This window comes from Suricata suricatta, chromosome 15 (genome assembly GCF_006229205.1).
Source record: "Suricata suricatta isolate VVHF042 chromosome 15, meerkat_22Aug2017_6uvM2_HiC, whole genome shotgun sequence".
Lineage (NCBI taxonomy): Eukaryota > Metazoa > Chordata > Mammalia > Carnivora > Herpestidae > Suricata > Suricata suricatta.
In genome coordinates, this window is record NC_043714.1 from 33491756 (window position 1) to 33513517 (window position 21762).

At 34.9% G+C, this 21762-nt stretch overlaps 1 protein-coding gene across 1 annotated transcript in view; it reads right to left on the bottom strand.

Annotated features, from left to right (window-relative positions):
• The window catches only part of MMP16 (matrix metallopeptidase 16), a 259044-nt gene that overhangs the window by 113823 nt on the left and 123459 nt on the right, over positions 1 to 21762 (bottom strand). Inside the window, exons 2-3 of the mRNA XM_029923828.1 lie at positions 12843 to 12991; positions 2091 to 2213 (exon numbers count right to left, since the gene is read on the bottom strand). Of these exons, the coding sequence (XP_029779688.1) occupies positions 2091 to 2213; positions 12843 to 12991 (272 nt within the window). The remainder of the gene's footprint in view (positions 1 to 2090; positions 2214 to 12842; positions 12992 to 21762) is intronic.

Consider the following 21762-nt stretch of genomic DNA (forward strand, 5'->3'; position numbering starts at 1 on the left):
CACCCTATTGTTAAGTGTGCACTTTAATTAGAATTAATATAGCAACAGTAGTGCAGCAGTTGTAACAAACAGGTCCCACTAACGCAAGATCTTAATAGAGGAGAAACTCTTGAGTGCTTACATGTGGTGGTGGTGGGCGGTGTAGTATTTGGCAACTACTTAAGCTATCTGCTCAACGTTTCTGCAAATCTAAAATTTGTCTGAAACATAAAATGTATTATTTTTAAGTTAACCATATTCTTTTATTATTTCTGAAAATTATATAGGTGTTTTTAAATTTTCTTTTATTTTTTTGATTTATTTTTGAAAGCAAGAGAGACAGAGCCTAGTGGGTGAGGGGTAGAGAGACAGGAAGACACAGAATCAACAACAGGCTCCAGGCTCTGAGCTGTCAGCACAGAGCCCAATGAGAGGCTGGAACTCACAGATCACGGGATCATGACCTGAGCCGAAGTCAGATGCTTAACCGACCAAGCCACCCAGGAGCCCTGAAAATTATCTAGGGTTTATTCAGTGTTTTCTATATAGGAAGTAACATAAACTGTAATTAACATTAGTTTTATTTTATTACAAATCCGTGTATCTTTTATTTCCTTACAACTTTAAGTGGCTGTGCAATGTTGTTAGACACAGAGGTGGCAGTATTTCTGTTGATGTTCCTTAAGGAACTCTTCTAACACTTCACATTTACTACATGGGCTTGACCTAAGACTGTTTCCTCCTTGGTTTTTCTTATCTGCAGAAATAACTGAAATACGTTTCATAAAATTCTAAGAGCATGCTATCTGGGAGGACTAGCAAAATAATTTAAAATAACACAGAAAAGTGTTCTCAAAATAACTAAAGTAAGTTCAAATGACACAAATCAGATATCTTGTTTGTGGGAAATCTGTATACTGAGGCTTAAATTTTATCTTTAAGTATACAAGAAGGGTCATTTGTACAAAGAATGAGAATTATAAATTTCTTTATTTTAGTCATATAATTCCTGACATCCTACCGTCCTTGGGCAGTGTCCTGCCTTTTCCATGCCCGTTAGTCTAACAAGTTCCTTCTCTGCCTGTGGGGGTTAGCTGAAAGGCCATTTCTTTAGGAAGACCTTTCCTGGTTTTCTTGAATGGGTTAGATGGCCCCATTTTTGTTTCTCTTGCATCTTGTTCCTTCCTTTTCATAACAGACATCACATTTACATGATTTTTTATGCCTTTTATTTATTTTTGAAAGACAGAGAGAGAGACAGCGTGAGCAGGGGAGGGTCACAGAGAGAGGGAGATACAGAATCTCCAGGCTCTGAGCTAGCTGTCAGCAGAGACTGATGCGGGGCTTGAACCCACTAACCTAAGATCATGACCTGAGCTGAAGCCTGATGCTTAACTGACTGAGCAACCCAGGCACCCCACATTTATATGATTGATCAACTTATCCACAGGGTTGCAAATTCCAAAAGAACCAAGTGAGTCCCTAGTGCTATTTACTTCTATATCCACAGAGCCTAGAACTGTTCTTTATTCAAAGAGAGACCCAATACACAGTTGTTCAATGAATTAATGAATAAATAGGAACAGCTCCACTAGCAGCCACTGTCACTCCAGCATGGAAGACACTGGAATCCCTCCGACATCCTTCACTGAAGACAAAACAAGAAACAATGATCTGTCTGCATTGTTCCCCCCAAAATAGAAAGTAAGATGTTTGCACTGATACTAAAAGTTAATTAATACATTCAAAAACATTTGTTTCAATGACAATGATTTGTAAACTTTATTGTTTTATTATTTTTTAGATTATGAATCCTTATTAAAGAATGTGAACATGTAACATACTCATCTCAGATTCCCTCAGGATTTGGTACTCTTTCAAGAAGCTTGAAGATATAGTTTACAAAAGAGACCAGTATTTAAAAAATGTTTACAAGGCCTCCAAGTGGCCAATTTATTCTCTTCCCAATTGCAGGTCTCAGTTCCATATGTCAACATCGTATTCCTCTATTTTACCACGTGATCAATGTGCATAAGATGTCAAACAAAATGTCAAAATAAACGGTTGTGGAAAAAATGGAGAAAACTGTAATTCATCATAAGTTCTTATACCTGTAAGTGATGTGTTTGTGCTGCCACTTCTGTCCTGTTAATGCATATCGCTTTCGGCGAATATTAAATTTGGAGCTACCTCTTGTCTGGTCAGGTACGCCACATCGAGGCTTCTTCATCCAGCTGCAAAAAGCAGGGTTTTCCAGTTAGTCACCAACAACCCTAATCATTCACTTCCAAAGGAAATCAGTTGAGAAGTTACCAATGACAGTGATAATGAAAATGAGAAACCCTAAAGGAGAAAATTGTCAATTTTCTTGCAGTTTGAATCCAAGTAGAAAGTACATATTTTTTTCCTTGATTGATCAAGAATCATTAGTTTTGAACTCATCTCTCTTAGATATCTGCCCCTCTAATTATTTTGAGCTTAGTATAGACTGAGGTCCTCTTAAGCTTCTAATTAGATTCTTTTTTTTTTTTAGTTTTTTTAAATGTTTTATTTATTTTTGATACAGACAGAGACAGAGCATGAGAGGGGGAGGGGCAGAAAGAGAAGGAGACACAGAACTAGAAGCAGGCTCCAGGCTCTGAGCTAGCTGTCAGCACAGAACCTGACGCGGGGCTCGAACCCACAAACATGAGATCTGACCTGAGCCGAAGTCGGAGGCTTAACCGACTGAGCCACCCAGGCGCCCCTTAAGCTTCTAACTAGAATCTGTTTTGAACAAGATCTGTGACCTTGAGCAAGTCATTAATCCCTAGTCACATTCATAAAATGAATCTTTAAAAAATGCATTTTCACTAAGGTGTCTTCCAACTTGGACACTTAACAATTTTTAAGATCCATTAAATAACCTTAAATTTCAGGATTCAAGAAGGTATATGCTATTCTCTCTTCTAGCTTACATGGAAGTATACTGTTTAAATAACATTTGCCTTTCTCCAACTTTTCTCTTCTTTTTACTTTGATCGTTACCCCAATTTCTAAGAAAGAGCCATTTGCTTTAAATTAGTAATAATAACTAAATTCAATGATCAAAATTTTTTCTGGATATGAGGTTTAACATCACACAAATAAGGTTTAACATAATTATCTTAGGGAAATGACACACTTTTTGATTTGTTAATTTTTAACACTCATACAGATAGAGTTGTGTAACTTTTTTCTAAGAGTCTCATTTTACCATTGTCCTGTTTTCTGTGTAGTCTTTCTTCTTATCTAAGAAGAAAGATTTTCATGATTTTGAGTAGTGTTTCTTTAGCGACCCATAAAATGGCTTTACCATTCATTAGCACATTAAATTTAACAATTACAAAGCTAATGCAGAATCTTCACGGTACTATATGCTTCAGCAAGTAGAAATGAGAAAAGAATCAATTTTTGCTGTATTTCACCAAATACTTTATAATTTCTATACTCTTTAATGGAAAATAATTGACTGTAGAGATGACTATCTAAAGATGTCCATTTTAGGAAAATGAAAGAATAGTTTACATGTTACATGGATAAATCAACTAATCAGTTCTTATAAACATAATAATGACTTCATGCAACAATGACAGCATGACTTTTGCTTTTTAAGAAACGTGACACTTTTCCAGTAAGCATTGAAAAAAGTTTCTTCTTTTTTAATTCTGCCCCTAGTAATAATGTAGACATTGTAGCTATCAGAGTCCACAAATTTCGTCCTAGTCTAAGATGCACTGTGGAGTTACTTCAGAAATCTCTCTTTCCCATTATTAAAGTCTTCAGACTCCTAAGAGGCTAGATGGTCCTATGAAATCAAACTCCGTAGAGTTGAGAATGGAGACCTTCTATTTTTAAATAAATATTCTAGAGCATTCTAAACACTTTATTTGAGACACATTTCACTGGATTATAAAACACTCAAGGGCAAGGGGGTCTATATAATCTTGGTACCTCGGACAACCCCTGGGACATAAAAGATATTCAATGAATGAGTGGACAGGGAGGTTCTGTAACTTTCAATGAAAAATTATTAATTTTATTACATATTATAAGGTATACAGATAGGTTAACATGCAAATATTAGCCATTAAAAATGGGCTTAATATGATGAGTGGTTTCTCATTATGATAAGTGGATATTTCATTAATTAGATTCTCAGCAAAAGTTATAATATTCCTAAGGCAGGTATTTAAGCTTATCTCACTGAAAGTACTAAGAGAATAAACAATATATAATTATTAAACATGAATAAATTTACTAAATGGGCGAAGGGATTACGCGTACATTTTGCTAAGAAAAATATTTAAGTTCGCATGCGGGGAAGAGAAATATTTTGAAATGGATAGTGGGATAAAATTTGATAAAATGGTATTACCTACTATCAGGAGAAAATGTATTGTCAATGAGGACATATTGTTTAAAATTACTTTAATAATCAATAAAAAGATGAAGTTGGCAATTGAAAAGAAAATTACATTTACTGGCATAAATTTCCATTTTAAGTCATGCGTATGTTGGATCTAGTAAAATTTTTCTCAGTGAAGCATCGCATCTTCCAAAGGATCGGGTTTTTATGGAAGAGTATTAAATTTCTGTGCTGAAAGATATCTCTGCTGAATTCTTTATGTATTTCTTTTTTAAATGACTTTTTTATGACTTTTGCTCATTAAATATATTTTTTTCTTGGGTTCCAAATACTAGTTCATTTATTTACTCATTCTATCCTTATTCTTTCATCTTATAATATTTTTCAGCTTTTGTAAATGCTGTAAGATATAAAGAAAAAGTGTGGCTAAAAAGATAAAGGTAAAAGGCCCTTGTTGAGTTCACAGTCTATAGGAAGGACATCCACAATTAAAAAAAAAAATACTAGGGGCGCCTAGGTGGCTCAGTCGGTTAAGCATCCAGCTTCAGCCCAGGTCATGATCTCAGGGTTCATGGGTTCCAGCCCCGCATCGGGTTCTGTGCTGACATCTTAGAGCCTGGAGCTTGTTTCGATTCTGTGTCTCCCTTTCTCTCTGCCCTTCCCTTGTTTGCACTCTGTCTCTCTGTCTCAAAAATAAATAAACATTAAAAAAATAATATATAATGGGTGAAGAGCTGTCACATCTCTGCCTAGACATCCTGCCATTATTTTACATGTAATAAAAAATTACAATTTTCTTACCCCAGATTTGTGCCAATTCCTCTGATGCCTTATTTCAGCCAAAAGTCTTAACACCTTTCTAATGCCTAAGCTAGATACCTAGGTAATATCCACCACTGCTCTCTTCTCACATCTAATGGATCAGGACACAATCAATCTCTTTTGTTTCCAAAATTTCTTCTCTCTCTCTCTCTCTGTCTCTCTCTCTCATGCTTACTTTTCCTTCTTGTTCCTAAAGATAAATCTTTCCAGAGCACCAATGTGTTCTCTACATGTTCTGGGCATGAAATGGTGAATGATGTATAGAAAGAAAGGCCTACTTAGGGAGGATTCTCATAACCCCTACTTCCTAAGATCCATTCAGGTTCCTTCAGAACTAAACCTATTTCTGCATTTCTAGGTAGACAGTAGTGACCTCTGTCTGGAATAACTTTTTCTCTTTTTTCATACTGAGAATCCTAAACGTCCTTCATAATTCAACTCATATATGTACAGTTTGCCATCCCAACACAGCATGGATTATACTATGTATTCCGATTCCTGTCTCTATCCTCCATCGGTGTGAGTCAGAGCAGAGAGCCAGGCATGGGCCAACATCCAGTAAGGTCTCCAATAAGGAACATGCAGCAAATAGACAGAGTCCACATGATCTTTTTACACACACTGATCTACCCTACTATTCATGTTCCCTAAGACTTTGTAACCCTTTCCGGGTCTGCGCCTTGAACAAATGCTTATTGCATGGACATTGTATAGACACTTTTACACAAAACCAAATCATAAAGTAGATGACTTAAGAGTAAGAAATAAACATAAGACCAGGAATGATCTAATATCAATCTGTAATTTAATGCAAAGAAGTCTTAATAAGAGTTGGTTGGGTTGAGAACACTTTACGGTAACTTCACCAATATTTGTATCCAAATATTTGAACAAAGAGATATTGTCATGTATTGTATATTAAAATATGTAAAATTCCCCAAATAAGATTGAAACACATTACACCACTGAATAAAACACAGTACCCTAGATAAACTGATCTTCAGGCTTTTTATGTGAGTCCAAATTTTCAATTATTCTTTAAATTCATAAACAGGTTCTTTCTACAACAATTTTTAAACTTCTTCATGGATAAAATAATGATTAGCATTGAACACTACTCACCAAGAAATTAAATGTCTAATACTAATGGGAAAATTGGCATGTTAATATTATTACTCAGGTAGAGTCTTTATTTTATTTCTAGTTATCTAGAAATAAATCCCAGTGCCAGACTGAATTTGATAAACCCCGTAATAGCAATACATGAGAGTATACAACTCTACATGTACAAGTAGAATCAATTGATAGTTACACATAAGGTAACAACTAAATGATAAGAAAGAAACAAAGGTTGAAGAGAGTATATGTGTATGCATGTACACACGCATGCTATTTTCAAGCAATGCTTTTTTTTTGTAAAAGTGCCATTGCTAAACATACTTATTTTTCTGTGTCAACATACAGCTTGGACACATGTACTTCATTACTGACTCATTTGCTAAAAATTTTAAGTTAGCATTTCAAAGCAAAGACATGAGAATGGGTACCGAGGGAGAGGAAGAGCCACAAGAAAGTTATTTTGCACTTTCAAGGTGTAAAAAAAGTACCACCTCAGTTTTCATAAATAACAATACTGATATTCATATTGATTTAATTGTTGGAATCTGGGCAGATCATTAATGGCTTTATTTAAATTAACCTAAAAAGAAAATAATATCTCAAATCAGTGCTCTTGAAAGGAGTTATAGGGGTGCCTGGGTGGCTCACTCGGATGAGAGCCTGACTCTTGATTTCAGCTCTTGTCATGATCCCAGGGTCATGGGAGTGAGCTCTGAGTTGGTCTCTGCAGCTGGGCATGGACCTGCTTGAGATTTTCTTCTCTTTCTTTCCTTTTAACCCCTCCCCTGCTTGCTCTCTCTTCCTCTAAAAAAAAGAAAGAGAGAAAGGAAGAAAGAAAGAAAGAAAAGGAGGTATATTGTAAAAGTGAGGAGGAGAGATCCTAGAGCCAGGCGGCTATGGTTCCTGCCCTACCGCCACCAACTCAAAAGCCCTGTGACATTGGTCAGACTACTGTTTCTATTTCTCCATTTCCTCATCTGCAAACCGGAAGTGATAATATTATTGAGTAAATGTGAGGATTAAATTAGTTAAATTACATACACTTAGAACAGTGCCTGGCAAATAATAACTCCTATGATTATTAACTTATAATAATTATTATTTTACAAATATCAGGAAGTGGCTGTACTAGTAGCAGAAGCAACAGCAGTAGCAGCCTGCTGATATCAACACGCTTCAGTTCACCTTGACCTATGTGCTAACACACTTTGTTATTCAAAACGGGGATATCCTGGTGTTTTGATAACACACATACCAAGAGATACACTATCCTTTGTTTTACGTAAATAAAGTACCCACAAACTTCTAAACAAATTTGCAGTAATAAGAGTCACAATATATGAGACAGCGTCCATTGGTTTCAGTAATTTTTTAATGCGTTGGGTATTTAAGTCAAACATAGGGCCACTCACTAATGAAACTAAAAGCCGCCTTCAGGTTTAGTCCACACAACTGGTGGCCCTGTAGTGAGGCTCCAGGAAGACAGCATTCCAATAAAATACCTACAATCGGAATGGTGTTCCTTGGAGTTGGGATTTGTACCGCAGTGACTGTGCACACATCCTTACCTTTTCCATGAGAAAAAAATCACGCACAAACCATATTTTGTGCCTTATGAATTAGTAATGTAAGAACAATGTTCATTTGCATCATATAGTCAACAATTTTCTATCCTTCAGACTTTTCCATGTTCGAATGAAAGGTAAGAGTAATATCTACTATTTATAGTTGTCCCCAAAAGATCATTTTACAAATTTTCAAATGCATATTTTTATTACTTTATTTATTTAAAAAATTTTAATGCTAATTTAATTTTGAAAGAGAGCAACAGACTTTGAATGGGGGAGGGGCAGAGAGCAAGGGAGGAAACAGAATCCAAAGTAGGCTCCAGGCTCTGAGCTGTCAACACAAAGCCAGATGCAGGGTTCAAACTCACAGACTGAGATCATGACCTAAGGTAGAACTGGACACTTAACTGACTGAGCCACCCAGTTACCCCTTATTTTTATTACTTTAAAAATCTTTAGATTTTGTTTGTACTCATACAACCAAATCCAGGAATCATGAAGAAGATTTTTTTTAATGTTTACTTATTTTGAGAGAGACAGAGTGCCAGCAGGGGAGGGCCAGAGAGAGGGAGACACAGAAGCTGAAGCACGCTCCAGGCTCTGAGCTGTTAGTACAGAGCCTGATGCAGGGCTTGAACCCACGGGTGGTAAGATCATGACCTGAGCTGAAGTCGAATGCTCAACTGACTGAACCACCCAGGCACCCTGAATATTTTTTATAGTAAATTAACTTAGAGTTCAAAATGTAGGCATGCTGATTTAGCTATCAGCCATCCTTAGGTAGTTACCGAAATAAGGATTGGTCCATTTTATAATGTTATAGTGATTGAGTACCATTGTTATATTTAGAAATAAAGAAAAAGAAATTTAATTACTGATGAACTTATCTCTTATATGTAGACTGAAAGAGAGTCTTAACTTGATAATTTAGAAAATGAATAAAAATCATGAAACGTATTGAGAATTAAGCCTCAAAGCCTGTGGTTTTTGATATATCTAAGTAAATATTTCAATTTTCAAACTAGAATTCAAATACCACTGTAATTTCCTAACACTTATTTGAAAAAAAAGCTACATATTCAGTCTTAAATTAATTTTAATTAAGATACATTTCTTTGCATGATTTAAGTAAATTAGAATTATTCAGATCATCCAATATATATTTACATATGTGCATATATTTATATATATGTATGTATTAATATATGTGTATATATGTGTATGCATATATGTGGATAAAGATAAAAAAAGTCACCTTAAAATGATACCTCATCAAGCAGACTTCAGTGCATGATACTGTGCACATGGAAAAGATGAATTAAAATTTAAAGATACCTGCCATTAATGTTGTAAAAACACACTAGACCATTTTCATGATTGCCTTGCTAGCTTTTTTTCCTTGCTTAAGATAATCTTTTTTTATGTATAACACAAATTGCTTCACTTATTAAGGAATTTAAGTGAGTTTGCTTACAAAAATTAGCTAAACTCATTTTGGGATGGAGGAATAAGTATTCATTACTATCTCTCCAACACCGAGGCCAACTAAGATAAAAGCAATACGCTATTTAAGGTAATACTTAAATTTGCTGCTTGAGAATGGTTAACTCCTTCAACATAATATAGGGTTTACCACAATTGCATCTTTACTCTTAATTAATCAAGAATTATAGATTGAATACACCAAATGATGTCCGACAAAGGACATATTTATTTAATTTAAAATAATTGATCTTGACAAGAGCCTAAAACTAGATAAAAGTTTATAGCATCTGAAAATGAATCCTAGGACATTATTTTAGTACTGAGGAGTAATTTTAGGTCTATAATTGTAGTCCATATTTTACGTAATAAGGTTTAGATAAAATTTCATACTTTATAACTTGACTATGTAAAATAATGGAGTACAATTTCAGCATGGATTGTTATTACACATTCATTTGAGACTACAGAAGCACAGACAATTGCTTAAGTAGCATGATGATAGGGATTATATTTACAAAAATAGTACATTATCTGAGCTGGGTACCCTGAGCAACAACACGTCAAGAGTGGAGATAGATCAGTGGAAAAAACTAGACAGGAGGCCAATGAAGCCGCAGCATTCCTTGTCTCAGTGACAATGAAAGTGCCATAAAGGACAGAGGAGGCATGGCAGTCTAAGAAGGGACGATGATGAGGGTTTAACAAGGCTTTTGTGGACTCACACAGGAATAACGATCTATGTAAAGGAAAAGATGTATTTCCGATTCAAAAAACAGAAAAAAACTGAATTAAACAAAGTTTGGTTAAAGAAAACAGACTAAACCACTGGTTGGTTTTAAATTAAAGGTTGCCTATATAGTTGATCTTTTCTCTACAATGCTGTAATTCACAGAAATGCTACTTCAACTTCTACACATCAACACAACCATTTTTCTTGGTCTGGAATTTAAGCCAGTGTGTGGCAGGAAAAGATCCTTGTCCTTCTTTGCACTCCTGCATTTTGCATTGTCCCGCCAAAGAGCAACTAAAAACTGTTCAGATCCTTCTTACATAAGGGGTCTAAGTAAATCCCACACATATTCCTCTTCCTTCATCCCCTGACAGAGACTCTGTTCCATCTTGGGTCCTTCCAATGACCAGCAGGAGCTCTCAAAACTGACAGGAAACACAGATGCCACCTTCTACAGAACTCTGCTTTTTGAAATTTATTTTATTTTATTAAAAATTTTTTTTCACATTTATTATTTTTGAAAGACAGAGAGACAGGATGTGAGTGGGGGACGGACAGAGAGAGAGGAAGACACAGAATCCAAAACAGTTTCCAGGCTCTAAACTGTCAGCACAGAGCCCAAGCTGAGGCTTGAACCCATGGGCCTGAGCAGAAATCAAGAGTTAGATGCTTAACTGATGGAGCCACCTAGGTGCCCCTGCTTTCTGAACTTTAACGTCTGGTAATAAGCAGATTCAAAGGAATTTGTCCCCCAAGTTCTCAATTTATTGTATTTTTTAAAAGTTTATTTATTTTGAGAGAGAGAGTGCACACATATGCGAGTGAGAGGGGAGGGGCAGAGAGAATCCCAAGCAGGCTCCATGCCCAGCATGAAGCCCCAAGAGAGGATCCATCTCAGGACAGTGAGATCATGATATGAGCTGAAACCGAGAGTTTGAGATTGAACCGAATGAGCCACCCAGGTGTCCCATGAGTGTACTGTTTTTAAAAACACTGTGATATGTTCCAAGAAAGTGAATCAGAAGATAACAGCCCTGCAGGAGGGAACAAAAACGCCGTCCAGAGCACTTTGTAAAATGCTGGGATTCAAAGCATGATTTAAATATAATTCTCTACTATACACAATAACAAAATGCAGGATTTGGTGGTTTCGTTTATTAGTAGACTATATTTTAAATAATTTACAATTTTAACTAAAATTAATTTAAAGCTGTATTTATTTAGAACACTATCAAGGGAGAGTTGGAATGCACAGAGGGCCGCAGGCTCAGAACATCCAAGTCTATTCCCAATATTGACAAGAAGATTCTCATTCTTACAGAATGTACTACATTAATTCTTGGTTCTGTTTTCCCAGATATATACAAAAGTTGATATTTATGTATCTCTTAAGAATGCTAGAAGAGTAATTTATTTATTTTTCCAAACTGTTTTGACGTTGACTCTTCCAGCCTTTTATTATATGCTTGATGAAATAGAAATAGTATGACTAATATCACGATGCCAGTATTACAAGGTCAAATATAATTTTTGAATTATATACTAAATTAGCTTAATATATAAAAATTATATGTAACTGAGCATAGATATTTCAGGTATTTAAGGTTTAAAAAGAAAAATAAATGTGTAATTTCTCAAGGTCTACGGCATGGAATAGTAGGAAGCTCTCCAACTAAACATTAAAAGGTCTAAATTCTGTAACTACTCTGGATTTCACCTAGCCTTTGACTTTCAGGTTCCTTATTTGAAAAAGTAGAGAGAAAAAAATGTATCCTTTTCTTCCCTACTATGGAAGGTTGATGTATGATGATCATCTTAAATGATGGAGTAGATTTACTTTGTGGGTATCAAGGACTCAATAAGCGCAAATGATTCTTCCCTGCACTGAAAGAATTAATCACTTCCTCCTTTGCTGTCCAAAAAACAATAATGCTGTTTCATAATGTTACAGAACTTACAGTGCACCTCCAGTAAAATAACTTGTGATTATGTCTAGCTATACACAGTTAACTTTAAGTTCCTTTGAACAAGACAGCTTGTCTATTGAATCTCTGCCTCTTTCACATATGAAATGTCCACTAATGAATTATTGGTTGAATAAATAAATGAACAAATGATTGACTAATCAATAAAAAAGCAAATACCATTAAGGAGTTAAAAACTTTCCATTTTCTAATAAAAACTGCAAGACGAGACTTGCAGTAAACCTCTGCTTGATTTAACTCACGTAGAGAATTGCCACTAATAGAAGGAAGCTACTAATTGGTTCTCTGACACCCTTCCTCCTTCCCCCATAAAAGCGCTTGTTTGTATTATTTCCCATTTTCCTCAATGTCAGTATTTCTACTATGGGTCAATTTAATTTCAAGCTACTGTTACGTTGGTACTTAGCAGGGAGGAGATGTGTACAACTCGTCCTCTCCCGCAGCACAAGCCAGTTCCAACACGACAGCGACCATCGCTCTTGTACTAGCTTCAACGGTACATTCACACTGACTCTCATTGTTCCTTTTTTCCCCCTATTTTGAAACTGTGTTGCTAAAGCCAGGTGAGTAAATTTGACTTTGACAAACCTGACATCATGGGGGGGAAGATTTAAAACAGGTTAAATTCCAAGGAAAAGACAAATTGTTCCACTTGTGGTTGGTGGAGGTCACTTAAACTTTATCTGACTACTTGGTTTGGCTCAAGGACCAAAAAACAAAACAACAAAACCAAAAAACCCACCGAGAGTGTGGATGCCATTACTTACTCAATTGTGTTTCTGTCCACTTTTCCCGTCATGTTAATGCCGTAGAACTGCTGCATGGCAGCTAAGGCGGCCTGCATGGTCTCCGCAGAGCGCAGCACCGACATTCTGGGGTCAGTTGGTGGAAGGTAGCCGTACTTTTGTAACCAAACCTGCAACAACAAGTACAGTTCCTTTTAGATCAACTTCACAATTTCTCAACAGTTTTATGGTAATGAAGTTATGTCCCTAGTGGATCTTTAAGCTTTATTTCCTCTACAAGGGCATATATTATTTAAGTGTTTCATCACTTCTAACATATATTACGTAGTTTATTTTAATCTAATTTCAGTGATTGCACTGGCTCTTTCTAACACACCTACAAAAACTACCTGAAAAGAAAAAAAATAATCTTTTGTTTCAAGCTTATTCTTTATAAGGAACTATACTACACACTGGGTAACACGTAAGATCATCTTTGCTCTCTAGGAACTCAACGTCCTCAAATAAAGGATGACATTTTTTCAACAACATGGCCCCAATAAACATTTATGTTGGAAGGGAAAGTTAATGACATGTCACATCTGAAGTGTCACTTTCCTGAACAACTGACCAAGCCTACAGCCATCATGAGTAGCATCATCAGTATAGACCATATTATTCTGTCAAGACATTTTGGGTGTAAATTTCATGCACTTGATCTATTCAATGTCGTCAGATGTCTTCAAGGATAGGTAAATGTTTCTAATGTAAAGAATATTCTTTCCTTTATTTAAGGTGACTCAGTTCAATCCAAATAATGTAAGTGACCAAAGTTCTCACATATAGATGAGATCAGACCATCTGCTTTGGCCCTCTCTTTAAGGATCTCATGATTTTTTTTTTCCTCTTCCACAAAGAAGAGAGATCTGTATGGCTAGTGAGGAAAAAATGTCAGATTTGAGCTCATATCCCAAACATGATTATAGCAACAAAAAACTCAGTCATTTAAGGTTAGATTTTTAAATAACTTAAAACTCGGGGTATTTGGGGAAAAGTAATCTTCACCAGAGAGGAGATGCTTTCTAGTTCTACAATTCTATGCATTCATTTTAAATGCACAATCACATGTTCAGCTCATAACCTATCCTGTCCCTTACCTCAATCTTCCATGGGACACTAAAGTTTCTTGAGGTGCAGTGAACTGCCTGTCAAATTGAGAAAGGCCAAGTAATTCTGCCTGTGGTACAGAATAGAAGTTGAGCAATATATTTAATGGAAGGTATTTACCAGGATGTATTTTCCTCCCTACCTGGGTCTATTCATCATGCAAATGATGATCCTATAAAGCTACATCTTTCCTCCAATACCTGATATACTTCCTTTATGACCTGACACCTAAAACACAAGACAGCTATTTTCTCAGTGAAAATACACAGTAATTATTTAAGTTAAAGCTTCACCAAAAGAAACTGATATTAAATATACCAAAGTCTCAGCATGTGAAACCCAAGGTGGAATGTTTTACAATGTTTTCAAGAAAAAGACTCCCCTAAAAGTTCAGTAGTATAAGCACAACCCTTTGAACATAAAATAAAACATTTATTCTGAACCCATTTAGGAGATTAACAATACATCACTGTCAGGAAGGCTTATTGTTGAAACTCGATCTAGTAAACTCATCTACCACATAGTGAAAACATGCCAAGACACTCCTCTCATTTAATCTGTAATGAATAGGCTTCCAGGGAAGACACATATATTCAGTTACCTAGTTAACAGGGGTGCAGTCTGAAATAGATTCCAGTTTTTTTCTGAATGAAAGAGACAAGATTTCACTTGCAATCTATTATTTACTAGAAAATTCAATACCTATTGTCATGCAATTTCCCCCAGATTAGAAGATTTCATCTTGATTTTTACCAGTACACATGCACTAATATTCTGAAATTGAACTCTTTTTTTTCCATAACACTTTGTTTGCATTTATTTCTTACTTGCTAGATAGAGAGCTGACTTGTTGCTAGGTTACTCATGGGTGCTAAGCTACTGGCAGCAACGTTTATGGTGACAGCAAAGAGAAAACTGTTAATAATAAACCCTATGATTGATATACAAATAGAAAAACTATAAAATACATAAATGTTAAATGGATAATGAGAAAATAGCATGTTATAAAAAAGCATATTGATTTGTGCCCTACCCCCTCCAACAAATGAGTTAGAATAAAAAATAAGTTGTGATTTTTCTTCAAATTCTTATGTGTTATGTCATTTACCATGAAAATCAGCTTTTCTAAAAGACTGAGAAGTGAATAAATCTTTTTAATTGTAAGATAGCAGAAAATCTATGGGGCCCACCATTTTATAGTCAAAGTTTATTTTTTGGTCTGATAACTCAATGTCATTGAGGGTATGGGTCACCTTGAGTTTACCATTGTTAATAGCTATATACATATATCATTGTCATTTGTTAATCAAGGAATCTTCTCTGACATCATCAAGAAATGACCAGGGGTTGCCTGGGTGGCTCAGTGGGTTAAGCATCTGACTTTGGCTCATGTCATGATCTCACGGTTTGTGAGTTTGAGCCCTGGGTTGGGCTCAGTGCTGACAGCTCAGAGCCTGAATCCTGCTTCAGATTCTGTGTTCCCTCTCTCTCAGTTCCTCCCCAGCTCATGCTGTCTCTCTCTCTCTCAAAAATAATAAAAACATTTAAAAAATTAAAAAAAAGAATTGACCAGGAATAATTTTCAATGGAAATTTGGAATGCATAATTCCACACAACAGTGGGAAATCAATCCTATGGGTGTCATGTTAGAGTATGAAACCAGCAAGCCCTCAACAACATTTCTTATTAAAACTGCTGTGGACAATCTTACTCTAGGTGGATATAAAAAGCAAGTAATTATACCTACAATGACTTACAGTATTAATTTGATCCACAGTGCTTCTTTATATTCATAATACTCAACATGGAAACTGCAGGTGAAAACAAATACTTGCCTAAATAATTTTTTAATCACTGAGAGAGTATAGTCTCTTGAGTTAGATTTTGTCTTATACAGTTTCCTTTAAGCTGTTGACACTACAGAATTCTGATGATCTGATCATTTTTTGTATGATAGAGAAAAACATCTGCACAAAATAGCCCTACATAAGATGCTAATGCTCCTTGGAGGAGACGAAGTTGAGCAACATGGTGATTAAAACTGGCCAAATACAAGGTGGATCATACAGTCAGCATTAGTGGATCAGATCCGAACCCTGGTCCATAGTCATCACAGAATATAGGAGACTCTGGTATAAGTAACCTTATTCCATGTCTATGGAACAAAACCCTTTGGTTAATATAAAGAGAGTAAGGTAGGTAGCCTTAGCACCTTATCATTCTAGAGTAATGAACAAGAAATTTTAAAAATTGCAATTTGACAGAGTGACATAGAAGAAAACCTTTTTTCCCTTTTTTTCTACTAAATTACAAGTTTATAATATCTTATTTGATAGAAAATTAAATTAAATATACAAAATAATATCTGAAGGTACACATTATTCCTTAAAAATCATACCATAGACTCCACCCTTACATTGCTATTTGAAATACATCCTGGTATTAAATATTGCTTTAAAATATTGTTTCTCCTGGATGATAGGAAATACATTTGCCTCCTGAGATTGCTTGTCTCTTGATATTTTTTTCAGTGCTCTCAAATGCACATAGTAGAGAGTTAAGGGATAATTATCATGTATCATGTCTTATCAATAATCATGTATGATGGTGGATTTGAGGTTTGATGTGAGGACTGAGAATACATAAAGCCACCAGCATATTTCTTGCTCAGTCCATCATATTATTATTTTATGCTTACTAATTGCTCTGAGTTCTTGAAATTGCTCTTGCTTAGGTTAAGATTTGTCCTTGGATTGAGGCAAGATGGAAATGCAGGTGAAATATAAGTAGTCAGAATTGTGAGGAAAGATAATTTGTTTTTACTTTGTTTTCTTTTGCTTAGTGGATTGACACGTGCATTTGAGAGCATTGGAAAACTATCAAGAAACATGTTTCTTTGGAGGCAAAATTTGACTTCCTTTACTGTCTGAGAGTTCCTTGTTCGTTACCACCAGAACAAGCAAACACAGAACCTCAAATGCAGCAAAAAGTCTAACCTTGAATTACCTTCCCTATGTTACTAGCATATTCAAATTATCTTGCTATCTTGGAGACAAAACCGATTTCCTGCACTTAGTAATTATTCAAATGGAGGAGCAACCAGAAGAGTGCTGTTCTCTACAGAGAAAGAGACTTATCAAGCCTTTAACAGACTGTTGTATAAATAGGAGTAGCAGACCCATAATGTTTTAGTAAATCCATTAAGAAAGAATATCCTTGTCTCTAATATCCTGCGTAACCGTATTAGGAATACCTGTATTGATCAACTTGGCTGTCCATACCCACATATCAGTGTGATAACCTGAAAGTTGATTATCAACAACAAAAAGGAGACAAAAGCAGTTCTCATGACTAATGGCAAATATAAACAGGATTTTTATGTAGTTTATTTTAATTTTTTAAATATATTGTTTTTAATTGTTTTTAAGTTTAATTTTGAGAGACAGAGAGAGGAAAGGTGGGGCACAGAGAAATGCAGGGCCTGAACTCACGAACTGTGAGATCATGACTTGAGCTGAAACCGAGAGTCAGAATCTTAATCAACTGAGCCACCCAGGCACTCCTAAACAGAGGATTTTTAGAATATATATATTTTTATTTAGTCTTTGAGACCAGTTCTAAAATCATGAGAAGTAAATTTTTCTCCAGTTGTTAAAGTTAATAAGGTTATTGATGCCTTGATATAAAATTAAGATACTCCTATTCATTTACTCAGGTGAATCACAAATGTGAGAACTAAAAACGCCATCATTGGCAGGACCCAACATATAGAGAGAACATCTTGAACTGATGCTTAGATATCCTTCCAAAAATTTTAAAATGACTAAACTAATAAATTTATTAGGGCAGGAAGAAATCTATCTTAGAAATTATAGAATTTATTGGAGGGGAAGAAAAAGGAGGTAGGTAGGTTTTAGAATTTTATTTAATTTGAGAAATCACTTTGTTACACCATAATGTCTATTTGTCATTAAGTCAGTTGTTTTGGGTGTAGCTCATTTCAGTTAATGTGTGGGATGGCCAAATGCAAGGTCCATATACCCAGTGACCTAATGATCAAAATTATGAAATTCAATATGGAAGAAAAAGGACAAAGGTGAAAGTTTTATTTACAGCATTTACTTTATAATATTTTATGGTATTTATTTAATAATAATTACTTTATACAATTACATAATTTTTATCATTTGGGAATGTGAATTTTTAAATTATTATATTCATGTTAAATTCTATCATATTTACAAACAAAAATATTTAAATATGTAATAGTTAACATATATCCTGATACAATTAACTTTCTTAATAAAATGAACTGAAGCAGTAAATTTTTAATAATTAAGTTTTCATATTTTAAATTATTTTACATTTTTTCAGCATGAGACTTCTAAGCATGTTTGTTAAATTCTGTTATTAACTAAAATAAACACCTAAAATGTGTCATCCCCTATTTTGTGGTATTATCCACAGAGTTAACAAAGGCTTAAAGGACATTTTCCTCTAAAACAGCATATATTTAACACTTATAAAGATGGGAAGAATTTAGAGGCTAAATTTTCTAGTCTGAAAAGTGGCTATAAATATGAATTATAACTACCTATTAACCAAAAACCTAAATTGATGTGGGAGTAGTCATTCAGAATTGGTCAAATTGAAAATTCATAGGATAAGTTAATGAGGCAGAAATTAGCCTTTCTGTTCATTCAAAAATCTAAATGGGTTCTAAATCATCATCCCTTTCTTACCAAGAATGAATCAGTGTATGAAGTTGCACATATAGAATTCAATTCCTTTAGAATTTTACTGTCTATTTAAATAGCTTCTTAAATGACAATCAAACAGTGGAAGGACCAAAAGTTATGCCAGTGAACATCTTAGCAATCAAGAGACAATTGCCATTTGGACAAGGAGATGGAAAACAGCTGGGCCATTAGTAAAAATTATAATGATCATGAAAACCATATTTTTTCACCATAACATGAAATTCTTTAATGTATGATAGAAATGAAAAACTTAGGATATAAAGGGTAGGGAGAGATTTTCCATTCCACCTAAGAGCGAACTACACTTCCCACTTAGTAGCTATGGAAGCAAATCCTCTCAAATAGTTATGGCTGAGCTGCCGTAATCAAACAAATAAAATGAACACAAAAAACCCCACCAAACTAAGAACAAACAAAAAACACAAACAAAACAAAACAGTTTTTAATTGGGATTTCACCATATCCTAATCATTGCACTGAAAAGCTGGAGTACTATGATATATTCATCTCCTTATCTATATTTCATGTTTTTTCCTAAGTGTGTTTTACATTTTAAACGATGGATACATAATGTGCATACACACACACACACACACATACACAAAATGACAAAACAAGACAAAGAATACTCAAAAAGACAAAACTCAACCAACAATGGACAATAATAGGGCATTATATCACCTCACCATCCCGTTTCTTAGGTGACAGAAATACCAAAAAGTAACTACTTCTATGAATCATTAACATGATTCTACTTTATGTCAAAATCACCTCACAAATCTAAATAGTATGAAATTCTTCTCAAATCTTGCGCTTCTTTACACTAGTTGAATGAAGTGCTAAACAAATGCATTCTGTGACTTGTCTAAAAGGCATGTACTTGAGCCTGAGTGAGGTAAATGATCAACTAAACTTGCCTTTATTTTCTGGGGGCAGATTCAATCTCACCAGTATCAAGAAATGATGAGGACATTAATCTCAGCATCTTCAAAGTAAAAGTATAAAATGTCCCATGGACTCAAAATCTCAGACCATTTTATATAATACAAGTATCCACACATTCATGCATGAACACACTTGACTATAAAATTAGGAGAAATAAGCTTCAATGTTATTTAATGTTCAGAGTGATACTGGGGTCCTCACTCCCTCACTTGGACATTCACTTGTCACCGATGTTCCATCAGGTGCCCTGCGGAAGGAGGTAGAGTTCCACAGTGTGGAGGGGTTTATAGTATCACTTTCAAACTGTTAGCTTGATTCCAGCACATTACAACATACCACTATTTTTCTGTGAGAGATTAAGTGGATTTATGGATTATATCATCTTAAAAATAGAAATTGTATAATACTTTGGATTAAGATGGGGAATTACCAAGAAAATATTTTGTACCATATATATGTTTCCTAGTTATCTTATGAAAAAGTAGTTTAGAGAGTTGTCCAACTGAAATAAGTTATGCATTTCTTTTACAAAAAGACAACCATGTAGTCTTTTTCTGTAAAAAGAAGTAGCTGTGAGTAGTGTGCTACTCAATAGGTACACTGAGGGGAATCTGGCCCACTAAAATAAAAGTGATGTTTTAGCAATGTAGGAGAAAGAAACTACTTTTGAAAGAAAGGTATGCCATGTAAAGTATGTTAAAGATGTGTGTTTAGAAATATTCCCATTATCAGATGACTTTGTACTCAAAACTATATGAATACTTTACCTACTAAAACTCCCTCTTAAAAAAGTCTCTCTTAATTTCCTACTTTAAAATTCCAGCAAGAGCTTTCCGTCTGTAAAAATAACCTGCTGAAAAAAAAAATTTTAATGAGGTTTAAGCCTGTTTGTTAAAAATATGAACATGTAACACTTCATAAGTTTTCAGGAATAAGTGAGAGACATTAGGGGAAAGGGAGATTTACTGTCAGATTTTTACCAAAAGACCTTCTGCATAATTGATGGGTATGAGTACAAAATGAGGCTCAGGAGTTGTAACTAGCTAATGATGGGACTTTTCAGTTGCATGTACATTTCCTGTGAAGTGTCCTTTCTGGCCATGGTAATTTAAAGTGGGTCTTGAGGTTGCTGTACTTCAAAGTGTTGTAAATCAGTATTTTTAAAATAATAAAGCATAATCAGTCACAGAATTGTCTAAGATAATAATTAATGATAGTCCTCATAAGAGCAAGACAACATAAATATAATAAGCAAAATTTTTTAAATTTTATGATATCCTTAGCTCATCTTCATATTTCTATGTTGAGTATATTTCATAACATATGCAGTGTTTAGTACACCAGTTCCTGAATAGAATTATAAATAAATAAGAGAGAGTAAATTAAAAAGAAATAGATTGATGGAGATATGCCTTCAAAAGTGTAGAAATCACTGATCTGATAGAAACTATTCTATTTTTAAAAATGAAGCTACTCCCTTAAACACATACTCTCCAATGTGATATACTTACTCACCCTAAGGGATAAGAAGATGGTTTGTCAATATCTATATATTATATTCTGACTGTGACAATTCCCAAGCTCTTCCTTTCTGTCATACACTATTGAAGTTACTCAAATCCTATGGAACAAATTCCTAGGAATGACTTCCAAGCCATTCGTGATTTATTCTCAAAGTGTGCCTCTGCTCTCTTGCTCCAAGGAATTCTTGGGCACACTGAAGTTTGATTCCCACTCCCAACAGACACTGATAAGGACAGCAACCTTTCCCCTACTGCCCACTATGTATCAGACAATTTACATGAATTATCTTTACCCCTTATAACAAGTCTGGGTTAAGCACTATTATCTCTGTTTCATAAATGACAGGATAACACCCCAGCACGATCAAATAACTTGCTCAAGGATTCAGAAATTTAAGAGAAATAATCAGCATTCAGAGATCTGACTGATACCCAGGCTTGGCTCTCTCTGTAATTCTAGGCTTCTTCTTAGACACGCAAGAGACCCAGGCGCCTATCTGTATCCAGGGAAATCCTAGAAGACCTACTCACATTTCAAAATGAGAAGGTAGACCATCTGAAAACATA